Source organism: Colletotrichum acutatum, assembly GCF_030867785.1.
Source record: "Colletotrichum acutatum strain CBS 112980 chromosome Unknown BDZ83scaffold_70, whole genome shotgun sequence".
NCBI lineage: Eukaryota > Fungi > Ascomycota > Sordariomycetes > Glomerellales > Glomerellaceae > Colletotrichum > Colletotrichum acutatum.
In genome coordinates this window covers 21,222-36,651 of record NW_026849064.1, presented here as the reverse complement: position 1 = coordinate 36,651, position 15,430 = coordinate 21,222, and the positions used below count along the sequence as shown (strand labels likewise).

General features: G+C 53.5%; 4 protein-coding genes across 4 annotated transcripts; 1 reads left to right on the top strand and 3 right to left on the bottom strand.

Moving 5' to 3' along the window:
- Positions 1-139: 139 nt before the first annotated feature.
- Positions 140-2,690, bottom strand: BDZ83DRAFT_782288 (long-chain-fatty-acid-CoA ligase-like protein; the record flags this gene model as incomplete). Its single annotated transcript, XM_060515559.1, has 7 exons — positions 140-280; positions 345-638; positions 718-1,057; positions 1,125-1,650; positions 1,732-2,180; positions 2,237-2,349; positions 2,409-2,690. 7 exons carry the CDS (start codon positions 2,688-2,690, stop codon positions 191-193), a joined length of 2,094 nt encoding a protein of 697 aa, XP_060363100.1. The 3' UTR covers positions 140-190.
- Positions 2,691-2,797: 107 nt separating this feature from the next.
- On the bottom strand, positions 2,798-5,056 carry BDZ83DRAFT_702851 (FAD/FMN-containing isoamyl alcohol oxidase MreA). The gene is made up of 3 exons (XM_060511468.1): positions 4,707-5,056; positions 4,445-4,645; positions 2,798-4,372 (listed from the first exon to the last, which is right to left on the bottom strand). Exons 1-3 carry the CDS (start codon positions 4,988-4,990, stop codon positions 2,977-2,979), a joined length of 1,881 nt encoding a protein of 626 aa, XP_060363099.1. The 5' UTR covers positions 4,991-5,056; the 3' UTR covers positions 2,798-2,976.
- Positions 5,057-5,228: 172 nt separating this feature from the next.
- On the top strand, positions 5,229-7,526 carry BDZ83DRAFT_627257 (cytochrome protein). Its single transcript, XM_060508618.1, has 4 exons — positions 5,229-5,753; positions 5,822-6,363; positions 6,452-6,782; positions 6,851-7,526. Exons 1-4 carry the CDS (start codon positions 5,507-5,509, stop codon positions 7,288-7,290), a joined length of 1,560 nt encoding a protein of 519 aa, XP_060363098.1. The 5' UTR covers positions 5,229-5,506; the 3' UTR covers positions 7,291-7,526.
- Positions 7,527-7,829: 303 nt separating this feature from the next.
- On the bottom strand, positions 7,830-15,290 carry BDZ83DRAFT_720926 (polyketide synthase 2; the record flags this gene model as incomplete). Its single annotated transcript, XM_060512323.1, has 7 exons — positions 7,830-9,228; positions 9,285-13,158; positions 13,214-13,964; positions 14,029-14,443; positions 14,527-14,643; positions 14,718-14,835; positions 14,933-15,290. 7 exons carry the CDS (start codon positions 15,288-15,290, stop codon positions 7,830-7,832), a joined length of 7,032 nt encoding a protein of 2,343 aa, XP_060363097.1.
- Between the last annotated feature and the right edge of the window lie 140 nt (positions 15,291-15,430).

Sequence of the window (15,430 nt, the reverse complement as noted above, 5' to 3'; positions counted from 1 at the left end):
ACTTAAATAGAATCTTAAGAAGGGCCACAAAGACTCGGCTGATACCCAGTTTCAGATTCTCCACTACTATTAACTCCAAGATAGCCTAAAGATATTCACAAATCCGGACTCTCATGAGGGATAACAATGTAGTACTGAGATGGAAGATGTGATACTATTGCCTTAATTGTCGCTTTTTGGGGAAAGCCCATCAAGGTTCACCATGGACGCGATCAAGTAGTCCCTGATAGCGAGTCACAATCCCTCGTCTGTTAAGCTTCCCAACCGCTGTTGTCAAGCCCTGGAGTCGATATTAGTCTCGAAGTACTGGATGCCATGACTCAATTCTGAAAGATGGTACTGACATTCTGAGGAGTCCACTCTGCATCGTCAACAAGCACAACCGCCTCGACTACCTCAATCGAGGTAAGCCCGGCCTCCTGAGCGATCTGTTGCAACTGCATAAGGGCGCCATGCACGACAAGTGGATGTCGTGTAAGCGCTGATGTTTTACAGCGGAAATCTAAGCCATGTCTCTTAACTAGTTCCTTTAAGGCTGGTGGTGAAGGAATGACTATAGCCGTCGGCTTTGCGCGGTCAGGCGATGCATGGATGCAGATATTAGCCACCAGCTTTGCAGAGCGGTAGATAGACTCTAGCTGGAATGAGTGAGTTGTGGTCAGTGTACGCACCTTCCACGGGCAAATGAACGATGAATCATGTAGACTGGCGTCATACCTTTTCAACCGCGATGTACTCTCCGTTGAGTGTTTTGACGAGGTTCTTTTTCCGGTCAATGATTCGGAAATGAAAGTCGTCGCCGCTGCATGTGGGTTCCCACTGCCCAATGTCGCCGGTGCGGAGCCAACCGCCGGGCACGACTGCACTTTTGGACTCATCGTCGTTGTCAAAGTACCCTTGCATAACACTATCGCCCCGTATCCAGATCTCTCCTTGCGATGGAATATTACTGGTGAGGTAGCCCGCATCATGATAGTCGACCAGTTTCATTTCTATGCTGGCCGGGATGCTCATACATCCTGGGCGCCATTGCCCGGGATCCATCAGACCGCCCATGCTGGAGGTTATCAAAACATCAGCTTCGGTTCAGCTTTGAACTCAGGCTATCGAGTGCTTGGACTTACGCCATTGTCTCGGTTAAGCCATATCCGTTGACCAAAGGAGCCATCACCATAGTCAAGAAGTTCTGCGTGCTTTCCGCTACGGGCCCGCCGCCTGACATGGCGAATCGCAGCCGGGACCCAACCACCTCACTTGCGGCGGACGATAGTATCCCATTCAAGCCGCCTGTCCCGGCTAATCCGGCTGCGGCCCATACTTCTTTTGCTTTCAGCCACGACCAGAAAGCAAGTCTGTCAATAAAGCTTGAATTTTCCACGCTGGAGAAAATTGCCTTTTTAATCCTTTCCCAGATAGCAGGAACACCGATCATAAAGGTTGGTTGCAAGGCATGTAGGTCTCCCACTTTGAGAGTGCCGGATGGACTGACATGGTTGAATAGCGTACGGGCACCGCCGTAGCCCATTTTTACACCCCAGAAGAGACAGCTGTTTTCGAAGGCGAATTCAAGAACATGAGCTAATGGTAAGTATGCGAGAAAAGAGTCGGAAGGCGAGAGATAGTCGCCGATCACGGAGTCAAGGCCTGTGACTGTTGACGGATTAGATGAGCGTTCGTGGTATTCCAAGGGAGACAAGATCAAGTATCGTGGCGAATTGACGGGTGACTTACCTGCTGCTACAACGGCCTTGTGTTTCACCGGAACTCCTTTCGGTATTCCTGTAGACCCAGAAGTGTAGTAGATGGCGCATAGATCCTCCCTATCAGGTTGAATAGGCTCACTAATCTTGCTCCGGCCAACCTGGCATAGCTGGCTGAAGCTGAGTACTTGAAGCCCGGGACGTGTCTTCTTGAGTTCGAACAAGCCTTTGATCCACTCAGCACCCGAATTGAATGTATAACTTGGCTGGTCGTTGTAGACTATGGCCTCGACTCGTGGAAGAGCTTTGATCGTCATTGCAGAAGTCACTTTTTGACAGAGATGGTGATCCACGAAGATGGCTTTGGCGCCTGTGGACTCTAGAGAATGCTCGAGGCCAGCAAGGCCGAGAGCTTCGTAGGCTGTCACGAAAACCATGGACTGTGAAGATGCGCCATGAGCGATTGATAACCATTGTGGGCTTCGTGGTGATCGTCAATTTCGGTAATTCCAGAAGAGTCCGCCGGGGATACTTGCCTAGTTGCTGCGTAGACGAGAATCTTATCAGTTTTCTGGAGACCGACCGCCCGCAAACCAGATCCTACATCACGAATCACGATAAGATAATCTCGGTATGATATGTACGTGTACTATTGATGCACAATCAGCCGTCTTGTCGTATGTGAATCTGACAGGGCATGTCACCAACCAGGGAATCTCCGGGCGATTCGGTTTTTGCATTTGTGTTTTCGGTTCCACTTGCTCGTGTACCCAAAGCAGGCTTGTCACCATATATCTCTGCCGCCCAATTAACAATGTCATAGACTGTCTGTATCTCGGTGTTGGGCTGCGACAGTAAGCCGGGTCTACCGGCAAGCTTGGCGTTTCTTTGGGGCCGGGTCTCGGCCGGGATAAGTGGGGCTCTCGGTAATGGAGTGGAGAACGGGGCGGAATCAGATGCCCGGACGCTGAATTCCGGGGACACCGTCATTGTGCTGGATCGAGCTTACTTGTGGGCAAAGTAAGACGATGCACATGGCCAGCGAAACGGGTGGTTCAATCATAGTGTTTTAATTGCTCCAACACTCGCTACAGGTGTCGTGTACATGATTCCTCGGGTGATTTTTGTTTGTCGGGTGTTAGCGCTGCACCTCATTTTTAGTCCCCGAATCCCACCGCGCTCCGTATAAGCTTCCAGTCTGAGAAAAATGACCCGCCACCGCACAAAAATCAACCCGCTACTCTTCCTAGAGAATCCCCCAGAGGAACAATTGCATCTACCGAGTCGAAAATATCACAGACGAAATCTCAAAATACCCGCGTGCGAGCTGCTGTGCCTGTCTCGCCCGAGCTGTTAGCGTAGCCCCAGCCCTGAGCATGGCGATCCGCACAAGGCCAGTTGACCTGAGTCCGTCAGCCCATCCTTTACATAGCCTGCCCTGTTCATCGATCGACCACTCATCGCTAGATACTCCAGTAGGCCCAAAAAGAAGGCCCTCAGGGTCGTATTTAGACTTGATGACCTGCAGCCTCGGGTAGTTTGCCCCATAGAAATCCTCCTTCCAGGTTTTGAGCTGGAAATCGCCCTCATTCATATAAGTACCGGAACCAAGCGTCAGTTCCCTCAGTTTCGGCACAACGACGTCGGTGATTTCGTCGGCACGGCGTTGGCCGTCTGCTCTAAGCGCACTAAAGTTCCACGTCGACTGTGCGAGTACAGTGATTAGGGTGTCTCGCCAGGCCGGCAGCACGGCATTGTCCGCAACGGGTTTCAGTCCAGGCGCCTGCTTTACATCCAGAGCAACAAATCCCAGAAAAGCATCCGTGTCTTCGAGAATGCTGCGAAAGGCCCCGACAAGAGCGGTGCTGTTCTCCTCGACAGTGGAGCGCGGGATCATCCTTCCGCCAAAGAGGTGGTGGATCGTGTAAGGGCCTCGGGGCAGAGGTCCACCGTGCTTACTGTAGTGTTCCAAGAATGTGGGTTCCGATGTCACTTCGAGCGTGTACTGTACGTCTAGCTCATCGAGTCGGTCGACCAGGGGGCTTATCAACCCGGAGACCTGCTGCTTGGTCCACCCAGGGAGAGTAATAGGCGCGATGAAGAAGGCGTCCTTGGTGACGGCGTATCCAGCTGTCCCGCCGGCGGTAGTGAGACTAGGTAGTAGGTCTTGCCAGCTTTTAAAGAAATTCCAGAAGCCATCTTTCGCCACTCCGGCGGTAGAGAATGCCAGAGTCGCACCTCCGATGGAGCCATCGGGGTATGCTCTCACCGTCAGCGAAAGAACGATGGCGTAGGTGCCAGGTCCGCCTCCGCTCAAGGCCCAATACAGGTTTGAGTGCCGCAGAGGCGTCGCCACCACATGTTCTCCGTAAGGCGTGATGACTTCCCACTCAAGGACCTGGTCGGCTCCGAGACCATACTGCGAGCTCAATGGGCCGTGGCCTCCGCCTTGGGTATAACCGCCGGCGACGCCTACCGTCGGGCAAAAGCCTCCAACCACACGAAGGCCTTTGTTGGCGGCAGCCGTGTAGGCTTCCAGCCCACGTACGCCGGCGCCCATTCGAAAGGCGGGACCGGTGTATGTTTCGCTTGCAAAGTGCAGCACTTCTATCGAACGGAGGCTACTTGTCCACAGGGCGAGCCCCCCTTTTGCGGTGGACTTGCCCATGTAACTTGCGAAGGTATGTTAGTGATCGTTTCAATATGCTAAAAGAACTTAGATTTCGATTTGGCTTGTTACGCACTCATGTCCCGTGTTTTTGATAGCCAGCCGGAGGGAGTGCCTGCGTGCGAATGAAAGACCTTGCACCGCGTCCTCTGCATTTGTAACGTTGATAGCGTAGGAAACACTATGTCCGAGCGTACAAGGGGTATCAACAGAACTGAAAGGATCGCAGCTGGAGTTCTGCCAGTAGGGGCTCTGGATGCCGCCTGGCCAAGATTCGCTGCAATTTCCCGTCAGACTGTATGACCCGAGCAAGGAATCACTAGGGTGTCAAAGCTCACTGAATCTCTGGCCAGACCCAGTCCTCGCGAATAGCGGCGCACTCGGCCTCGTCGTAGTTTGGGTTGTGGCAGACAGATGCCGGAGGGACTGGAGCAATGAGACGACCGCCCACAGAGGCGTTAAGATCCTGCCATTGCAACTCGGATGGCCAACAGCTATCGCCGTCAGTACATGTGCAGAACGGACGGTCCCAGCTGGAGGAATTTGGTGCCAGGATAAAGGCAGCTGTAATTGCCAGCCCCACGATTGAGGCTGGCCCGGAAAATTGGGATCGAAATTTCATTGCTAGAATAGATAGGCACTGGGAGCCAATTCTGCGGATGTCTACTTCAAATTTTCTTTACTTCACTTGAAATAGAGCATTATTATCGCGGGATAGCATCAGGACAAGAAGCGACCAACAAAATTCCGCAGTCGCTAAGAGTTGGCCGAGCTCGTTATTCCCCGGCGTTACTGACAAAAATACGCTATGAAGGATTGTTCTGCAAACTTAGACTTACAAAAAAATGCCCCGATCGGCTTAGATGAATTCCATGTGGCCCGATGCTGACGCCCATTCTGGCTACCTTACCGGCAACAAAAAAGGACTTCCCACTGAGAAACCGCCAGAGCGAACCCAAACAAGACGTCACTCTTGAAAGGGAATCACCTCGAAAGAACCAGGTTTGAGTTTTGGTCTAGTCATAACTTGTTTGGTCGTTACTATCCTTTTCTGCCCTCCCGCCGATCCTATCAACATCCGACATTTGCCCTATCGTAACCGCACAATCATCCTCAAGCACCTCAGACATCAACAAATATGATGGGTGCCATATCGACGCCTGAAACTCGCTCTTTTTTCGCTTTCTATAGCATTATAGGGCTCGTGTGTACCACCGTGTACCTGCTTTCTCTAGCTATCTACCGTCTGTACCTCAGTCCGCTTGCCAAGTTTCCAGGGCCGAAGCTGGCCGCTTTAACGCAGTGGTACGAGGCCTACTATGAGCTCTTCAGCGGCGATGGCGGCCAGTTTATTTGGCATTACGCTAAGTTGCATGAGGAATATGGTGAGTCGATTTTGACTCAGCAACTCACACTTCCGAGATCTCAACGTGTTGCTAACTGGTTTACGCAGGCCCTATTATTCGAATTAACCCATGGGAGCTGCACATCCAAGACTCTAGCTTCTATGACGTGCTTTACTCGTCTTCTAGGCACTCCAGCAAGCTGACCACCCTCGCTCACCGTTTCAACAGCCCAGAGTCGGCCTTCTCGACTGTTAACCACTCCAGACACCGCCAGCGGCGAGCGGCATTGAACCCCTTTTTCTCCCACCGTAGGATCGCTGAGCACCAGCCGAATATTCAGCGGATGATGCATCGCCTCACAGATCGCGTCACGCGGGAATACTTGGGCAACGATAAGGTGTTACGTATCGATCAAATGTGGGGATGCTGGACGTCGGACATCATCAACGACTACGCTTTCGACAAGCCGCATAATTTTCTTGACGCTCCAGACTTCCACGCGAGCTACACGGATGCCATGGTTGATCTTCTGGAACCTGTTCACTATATCACGCAGTTTCCCCTCGTGACAAACCTTTTCAAGATGCTCCCGCTGTCGTGGGTCAAAGCAATGTCTCCTCAAACGGGAACTGTGCTAGACTTTAACAACGTTAGTAGTTGGCCAGGCCAGAGATATGAAATGGGCTGACTTTCGGATCTTGTGTGATATCTTGCTGATTGGTTATACGCTTGAATAGGAAATGACAAACCAGATCCGCATCCTCTTAAATAAGCCGGCAGAGGAAAAGGGGCAGTCCAAGACTATTTTTGGTGTTATCCTCGAGTCAGACCTCCCAGCCTCGGAGAAGACGGTTGGCCGTCTTCAGCAAGAAGCAATTAGCGTGACCGGCGCCGGTATCGAGACGACGATGCGGGCCCTCAGTCTATGCACATTCCATGTCCTGGCAAACCCCCCAGTGCTAGAAAAGCTCCAGGCCGAGCTCAAAGAGGCTATTGTGGATCCCAGAACTCCTCCCGACTGGGATGCGCTCTCACAATTACCATATCTCTCAGCCTGTATCAACGAAGGTGAGTGCAGTTTCTCGACATAGATAATCAAATAAATTTGGAACCTGCTGACCAAAATCATCACAAAGCCCTTCGATTCGCATATGGAACGTCTCAGCGACTACCTCGCACTCTCGAGGACGAGCCTCTCCGTTACGGCGAGTGGCTCATCCCCGTCGGCGCCACCGTGAGCATGGACAACTACGCCGTGTCCCACGACGAGGCTATTTTCCCAGATAACATGACCTTCCGCCCGGAGCGCTGGCTGGGCGACCCAAAGGCTCCTGATGGGAAGAAACTCTCGCGCTACATGGTCGCGTTTGGTCGCGGGACGCGCTCCTGCGTGGGCATGCAGCTCGCGTGGGCAGAGCTTTACACGGGCATTGCGACGCTGTTCCGTAGGTTCAAGATGGAACTCTACGAGACTGAGCGGGATGCGATGGATCTGCACATGGACCGATTTGTGCCGCGTCCTAAACCGCATACTCTTGGGGTGCGGGCTCTGGTTAAAAAAGATCTATATCAGTGACTGATTGCCGGTGGGAAAGACTGAAGATGTTGGGAATGTTTTGGGCGAAACGCTGTAAATCTGTCGTTACCGAGCTCTACAAGTATCCTCTTCTCACAGAAACTTACTAGATTCAGTGGGAAAAGTCGGTGAAGACTTTTCGTCACGAATAAATGGCGTCTTAATAATGTAGTACGTGGATTGGAATTGCTTGGACGCTTGATATGGACGGCATTTAGATAAGATGCATTACGACTTAAGGTCAATTCTAGACAAGCAAGTGAGTGTGTAGGGCTAGGCATTCTGAAGGCTTCCGGACCTTTATTTCCACCTGAGTCCTGTCTGTTACAAACATTCTGGAACGTTCTAAAGGCTTATAGTGTGAGGTGATCTTCGTTGTATCTTATTTGCGATATTCCCACAACGTGTGAATATAACGTTGGAGTGATATTCAAGCAAACCGTTGTAAATAGTCTGATTCAAGACATCAAAGAAAACCTGAAGGAGATAATAGTAGAGAACAAAATATGAAACACAGAGTCTAAAAAGCATGAGGGTCTTCATTCCTTCTTCTTCATCTTGGAAACAATCTTCTCACACAGCGCTGTTAGTGACGTGGCGCTCGTGATCTCCAGCGTTGTCAATTCAACTCCGAGATCCAGCCTGACCCAATTACGCAGCTCTACGGCAGACAAGGAGTCCAAACCATAACTGCTAAGTGGCTTGGCAGGTTCCATTGGTTCCGACAAGCGAAGGGTGGACTGGAACTGCGTGTTCACGACGTCCACAGCGGCCCTCAATACAACCGAGGCGTCTGCATTGGATTGCAGTAACAGCATCAGAGCCTGCACCGCGCGCGATTTATCGTCCTTGCCATCTCCACCAGACGTGACTTCGCCGGTGCCAAAAGCCAGGCTCACGAAGCGAGCGTCGGCAAGAAGGTTCGAGGAGTCCGGCTGCGGCACGGCGATGGAGGTGATGAGTTGAGAGGAGTTGCCCGTCGAAGATATTCTTTGCTGCTGCTGGATGGAAACGCGGACAATCTGGCGGAACAGGTTCTCGTTGATGGAAGTCCAGGCGTCCCGATCCAGAGCCACGCGAAGGTCATTGTGCTCATGCATGTAGCCAACGTCGTCGATGGCACCCAAATCGATAGAAACGGCGGACAGCCCGAGTTTTTGGCGATATACGGCAAAAGCATCGAGGAAGGCATTAGCGGCTGCGTAGTTTGCTTGACCCTTCTGGCCAACAACACCAGAGACCGAGGAAAGCATAGTGAAGAAGGAGAGATCAAGGCCCTCCTCCTGAGCGACGTTATGAAGGTTCCAGGTTCCGGGGACCTTGCAGGCCACGGCGCCGTGGTACTCCTCAGTCGTCATGGAGGTGAAGATCTTGTCTCTCAGAACCATGGCGCCCTGGATAACGCCACCGACGGGAACGCTGGAGGATTTGAAAGCTCTTCGAACGTCTTCCAAAATTGAAACATCGCCCCTTACCAGATCGACCTTGGCACCTTGGGCATGTATGTTCTTCAACACAGCCTGTGAACGCTCGTCATCGTAACCGCCACGGGCGAGAATGACGAGGTGTTTGGCTCCTTGTTGGGCCAAGTAGACAGCCAGAGACCCGCAAAGACCTTTCAAGCCACCCACGATGAGGATGGAAGTGGTCTGGGGCAGATCGAACCTGCGTATCGCGGGGCGGACCATCACAGTCGGCTTGTCCGCCTTGTCTTTGGCCGAGAGGACGATCTTGCCCATGTGCTTAGCCGCACGCATGTAACGGAAAGCACCCGCCACATCCTCGAAGGGGAAAGTAGTCATGGGAGCAATGGGCTTGATGGCGCGCTGGCTAATGAGGCTCATCATTTGGCGCATGAGCCTGGCAATGACGGTGTCCGATACGTGCTCGTGGGACATATCAAAGCAGCGATATGAAGCATTGCGGCCAAACGGCTCCCTAAGATTGGGTCAGTTGTCGGTTTCAAATAACGAGATAAAATGAATTAGACTTACATGGAGAGGTAATTGCGATCAAGCATATCCCTCTTACCCAGCTCGACCATGGTTCCGCCATCGGCGATGCAGCGCCACGACTCGTCCAAAATATCGCCGGTGAGAGAGTTGAGAATGACATCGACGCCGTGCCCTTTTGTGGCGGCCTTGAGCTGAGCAGCAAAGGTAGTGGTTCTTGAGTTGAAGATGTTCTCTCTGGGGATGCCAAAGCTGTCTACCAAGAAGTCCACTTTCTCATCAGTGCCGACGGTCGCGTAGATCTCTGCGCCGATGAATTTACAAATCTGGATTGAGGCGATTCCAAGACCACCGGATGCGGAATGGATAAGCACTTTGTGCCCGGCTTGTGTGTTGGCGAGATCGAAGATGCTGTAAAGCGCAGTGAGGTACACACTGGCCAGAGTCGAGGCCTCCTCAAAAGACATCCAGTCAGGGATGTGGTGCGTTCGCTCAACAGAGGCTATGACCCTGTTTCCAAATGCTCCCTTCTTGAAGACGAGCACACGGTCTCCGGGCTTGTATATGTTTGCAGCGTTTTTGCCAGCGCGACGGATCTCGCCCGCACCTTCGAGGCCGAGGAGGTGTTGATTCTCAGGAACAATGCCCATGGTGACGGCGACATCCTTGAAGTTTAGCCCAGCGGCGAATAGTTCAACTTCCACGCTGCTGTCGGGGACAGACAACTCCGTAGCGGCGACCTCGGTGTACTGCAGTGAATCAATTGTGCCAACACGCTCGCACTGCAGACGAACAGTCGTGTTAAAGTCATGCAGCTCACCCTCGACGAGTTCAGCGCCGTGGGCTAAGGCTTTTTCAACAACGTTAACAACTTCATTGGGCTGCACTCTGCTGATATGTATGACTCCCTGGCGCTCGACAAACTCGTTTTCAATACCAGTCGTTTGTCTCTGATGAGCAGCCCTGCCGAGGTGCTCAAGGACGTCATTTATGGCAGAGACGGCCTTCGGACCCGTGGCTGACTCAACATCCAACGTTGTGATACTGATGGATGGATCCTCATTGCGAACTGTACGACCCAGACCGTGGATCATGGCCCTGTCGGGGCTTGTGACGTTCAGCTGAGAGCCCGAGGTCACCCACAATACTTGGTTGCCCGATACCAATGTGTTCTTGAGAAGCTGCCACTGGGCTTCTGTAATAGTCGGAAGGACTGGGGCGGAGAGATCACTCAGCACCAGAATAGTCTTGTGGTCGCCTTGGGGATGTCTGGTATCCGTGATCTGCCATCCAAACTTGGATAGACCTGAGACAACTTGTGCGGTCAAGTCTGTTGGGTCAGAGAAGTGAATAAGCTCAATGCCTTGCTTTTTGGACACGGCCTCTGAAGAAGCGACGAGAATGTGAATGATGCTGCCATCCCCAGAAGCGATGCTAAAAGATGAACAGAAACCGAAGGATGACGAGATCGCTGGTATGTCGGCTTCGATGGTCTGTATTACGACGTGGCCGCCGTCCGATACCAGCGTGCGTGCGTTCCGTACCATATTATCTTGCGACTCCGATGACCCATCAGCCGCTCTGATAATGACGAGATCAAAGGGGTTTCCAGGAGTTTGCAATATTTTCGGGTCAGCTGCAACGTCGAGCACGGCGTAGGCCACACCTGACTTGCTGCCGTACGTCTCCTCGGCGTTCACGACAGCAGAAGCATCGTAAGAAGAGAACTGGAAGCTGCGACAAGCAGACCTCACCACAGTGTCGGCTTTGCTGCCCTCAAGCCATACACTACTGGCATCGGAGGGGATTGTGCTGGCCTCAAGCACACTGAGGTTCGGGAACTTGTGAGCAGCCAAGTCGATGAATTCGTTGAGGGGATCCTCTGCTGCCGCGATGGCCGCCACGGTCTCTTCAGTAAGGAACGTTACATCTGGCTTCCACGAGATGCGGCTGTACATGTGTGACGAGTAAGGATCCTCCTGTGTATCCAGTTGGTGATATCTTAGGCCAGTGAGCTTGAAACGCAAATCTCCAGTCTCAGAGTCAAGAACGACTGCGTTGGACTTGTAACTCTTGGTACTTTCTGGTAGACCAAGGCCTACGTACTCAGAGCTCGTCGTGGAGATAGCCTTTCCAGAAATGCTCTCCACTGGGAAAATGGCCAGCTCATCAATGATGGCGGGTACCAATACGGCACTGATGCCGGGCCTATCACCGGCCCACAGAGAAGGGGCACAAGACTGAAATGATCCATCAATGGCGGCGGGGTGCATCGGATACCACGACTGGGGGTGCTCCGAAGCGGGAGGACTCAGATCCACGAGAGACCGAGACTCGCGCGAACCGATGATGGACTCAATCTCAAGATGTTTCTGGAAAACCGGACCAAAGTTGTAGCCAGTATCGTGCATGGCCTTGTACCACAGAGCGCCGGGGACGGGGTCAACCAGCGGCTTGACAGTGCCCTCAGCTGCAGTCGAATTCTCGGGGGTGCTCTCCTGGATTCTGACTAGGCCACGGCAGTTCTCGAGCCAGGCATCCCCTACCTGAGAGCTGATTCTGAACTCGTGCCAGGAATCCTTGGCTCCCGTGCGCGGGTGAAGTGCCAGCATGATCTTGGTGTCTTCGTTCGAGTCGTCCAGCACGAGGGCGCGGATGAAGTTGATGTCTCGAAGCTTGTAATGGTATGCTGTGGGGAGAACCTTACCCTCCAAACTACGCAGCGCTTCGGTGTTCTGGCGGATGGCCTCCATAGCCATGGCGATGAAGCCAGCCGCGGGGAAGACGATCTCCGGGCCCATCTTGTGGTCTCGAAGCCAAGGCAGGTCTGCCAGCTTGAGAGACTTCTTGAAAGACGGCGCCTGCCAGGATGTACCCAGGATCTTGCTGCCCAAGAGGTCATGGTGCGGGAAAAGACGGTATCGCCAGTCCTTGCTAGCGTCGCTCTCGTACCAATAATGTGTAGAATGGTCCCATGAGTAGTTGGGCAGGTCGATAATGGTCCTCGGTTTCCAAGTCTCAGTCTTGTTCACGTTGGCCAAATTAACCTCTCCGCCGCTGATGAAAAGCTTGCCGGCCACCTCGTAGAGCGACTTGAGCGCGGCGGGACCACGAGACCAGGCCGCAATGTACTGGACTTCGGCGCCATCTCCGAGAACAGCCTTTTTCACCTGGGCCACAGGACCTGAGAGCGCACCGCTGGGGCCGATCTCGACGAGGAAGTCCGGACGGCTGTCATCCGCGAGCATGGTTTTGGTAGCTTGCTCAAAGCGTACCGCAGAGCTCATATTGCTCTTCCAGTACGCCGCATCGGCAGCGTGGCGCATCTCTTTGCCAGACACGGATGAAAACATGCGGACACTGTCATGTTTCCTGTCCTTCTTGCACGCGCCAAAGTCCTGGCGAAGCAGAGCCTCGTACAGACTGCTCACTTCCAACATGAAGGGCGAGTGGTATGCCAGGTTCACCTGCAGCAGGCGGGCAAAATGCGATTCTGCCACAAGCGCGGCCATCACTTCCTCGAGCTTGTTCACCTTGCCCGACAAGGTGACGCTGCTGGGGCTGTTGAAGCAGGCAATGTGCACTAGGCCAGCGTAGGGTTCGAGGAAGGGCATTACGGCTTCAGCGCCCAGCCCGACCGCGAGCATGCCCACGTTCTTGGTGCCATCTACGACGTTGGCGAGCTGCTTGGCAGCTAGGCCGCGGTAGTAAGCAACCTTAATCGCGTCTTCCTTGGACATATAGCCCGCAGCGTATGCAGCTGCGATTTCGCCCGAGGAGTGACCGACCACGCTGTGCGGCGCTACACCCCAGTCTTCCAGCACACTCAGGATGGCGAGCTGAAGCGCGGTGCAGAGTGGCTGAGAAAACTCGGGCTGGCGAAGGAGACCAGGACTGCGCGGCTCTACAAGCTCATCTGCATTGGTGTGAGTAGTTACGATCAAGAATGCGCCAGGAATGAGGAGAAATACCGAGTAAAGACCACGTTGGAGGGACAAGAGCAGTCTTGAGGACAGTATCCAGATGCTTCAGCAAGTCTCTGGCGGTAGGGAAAGCATCGACAAGAGCCTTTCCCATCTGTGACCATTGAGCGCCCTGGCCAGTGAAAACGAAGCCGATCTTGGGAGCTTCAGGGCTCTTTTTCCCTAGAACGAGAGAGTCCTCGGCTATCACCGCCTTGTCGACCAGCAAGAATCCCCGGTTAAAGTGCGCGCTGCGCTTGCTTGAGAGTGTGAAAGACAGATCTCGCAAGTCGGCTTTGACGCTCGGGTTGAGAAGGTGCTTGCGCAGCAGCTTCACGTAGCCGCGGAGCGAAAACTCGCTGTTAGCCGAGAAAACAAGCAGTTGGGGCTTCTTTGCGACTGATATCATGGAGGAAGTATCATCGTCGTCATCGAAGAGGTCAGCCTCCTCGGTCAGGTGTGAAGAGACGTGGGTCAAGACCTGTCTGTCCTTAAGATATTGATCCGCCGACTCGAGGACAACGTGAGCGTTGGACCCGCCATATCCGAACGAATTTACAGACGCCCGCTTGCGCGCACCTGATGGCCAGGGCATGCCAGTGCGAGTTGCAAAGACCTTCTGGCCCTTAAAGTTGATCTTGGGGTTGGGAGTCACGAAGGTAGGGTTGCCAAAAATGGTGCCAGTCTCGAGAGACAGGATGGCCTTGATCAAGCCTGAGATGCCTGCCGCCGGCTCGGAGTGACCAATGTTGCTCTTGATCTAAGTAGGTATCAGTTGTGTTCAACTCGTGTCATTTTACCTGAAGTGGAGAGGATGGACTCACGGAGCCGATTATCAAGGGCTGGTCGGGACTACGCGACGGCGCAAACACTGAGGCGATACCACTGACCTCGGTCGGATCACCTGCCTGTGTGCCGGTGCCATGGCACTCTAGATACGTGGTGTCGTTGAAATTTGTGATTCCGGCGTTAGCATAAGCCGAACGGATGGCCGCCGCTTGTGCTTCTGAGCTGGGGCTGGCGATGCCGGGAGTGTTGCCGTCACTATTGGTAGCCGTGCCGAGTATCACGGCGCGAATAGGATCACCATCACGGATGGCGTCCGAGAGGCGCTTCACCATGACCGCATTGACGGCCTCACCCTTGATGTAACCGTCCGCCTTGACGTCAAAGGTGTGGCATTTTCCAGATAAACTCGAAGCTCCCTTCATAGGGCCAACATCCATGTTATGTTCCGGACTAGACTCACCCCTCCAAAGTCAGACAATATTCCCTGGTTAAGAACATGACGGTCGAAAAGGGAAACTCGTTCTAATGCTCACCTCAGGTACAGGTTGCAGCCGGCAACAATTGCTCCGTCCATCTCCCGGGTACGTAGGTAGCGACATGCCACATCGAGAGCTACCAGACTGCCCGAACAGGCTGTATCTATTGTCATACTACCGAGATAGTTATCAGTTATGGCTGTAGGATCCGTGGGGGCCCGCCGGCTAAGACGGATGCATGCGCTTACCTGGGACCCTTGATGTTCAGAAAATGACTGATCCTATTGCTTAGAATAGCCCGACCAACGCCAATTGTGACAGAAGGAGCGCGGTCTTCGGGATCTCGGGCCTGCATGTCGGCGTAGTCTGCGAATTTCGTTTTGCTGTAAGCCAAGGTTCATCCCATGATGTCAACTAAGGTAAATGTCTGGCCTGAACGAAATCAGACGAGAAAAGAACGTACCGACGGCGTAGGATCCGACGAAGCACCCAACCTGGGCCCCTTGCAGCTCCTGCAACGTCACACCCGAATTCTCCAGGCACTCGTATACGACCTCGAGAAGCTGTCTCTGCTGCGGGTCCATTGCAACGGCATCGAGCCGGGGAACCTGAAAGAAGCCGGCGTCGAACTCACGTGGGTCAATGTTCTCCAGGAACATGCCACCCGGAGACCTCATCGTTTTGGGCTTCTTGGATCCGTCATGATGGCCGTCCAAGCTGAAGCGAGATTCGGGCGGCTCGTTATGGGCGACACCGCCGCGCTTCAGGAGCTGCGTCAGCGCGTGCGGGTTGTCGACTTCGCCCGGCAGACGGCATCCCATGCCAATGACGGCGATCGGCTCATGGGCTTGAGGTGGGCCGGTGGTGGGGCCGTTTACGCTGCTGCCACTATAGCCGTTGGTATCGTTGATCCCGTTGATTCCATCGTTGTGAGTGGCGCCGGTGGTACCGTTGCTCGGAT

Excerpts from the sequence above, each read along its gene's own strand:
- BDZ83DRAFT_702851 (XM_060511468.1), bottom strand. The coding sequence starts at position 4,990 with ATGAAATTTCGATCCCAATTTTCCGGGCCAGCCTCAATCGTGGGGCTG. Across the intron at positions 4,646-4,706 it reads TGGGTCTGGCCAGAGATTCA|CGAATCTTGGCCAGGCGGCA; the intron begins GTGAGCTTTGAC and ends GGGAAATTGCAG. Across the intron at positions 4,373-4,444 it reads ATCAAAAACACGGGACATGA|TTACATGGGCAAGTCCACCG; the intron begins GTGCGTAACAAG and ends TACCTTCGCAAG.
- BDZ83DRAFT_627257 (XM_060508618.1), top strand. The coding sequence starts at position 5,507 with ATGATGGGTGCCATATCGACGCCTGAAACTCGCTCTTTTTTCGCTTTC. Across the intron at positions 5,754-5,821 it reads TAAGTTGCATGAGGAATATG|GCCCTATTATTCGAATTAAC; the intron begins GTGAGTCGATTT and ends TGGTTTACGCAG. Across the intron at positions 6,364-6,451 it reads CTGTGCTAGACTTTAACAAC|GAAATGACAAACCAGATCCG; the intron begins GTTAGTAGTTGG and ends ACGCTTGAATAG.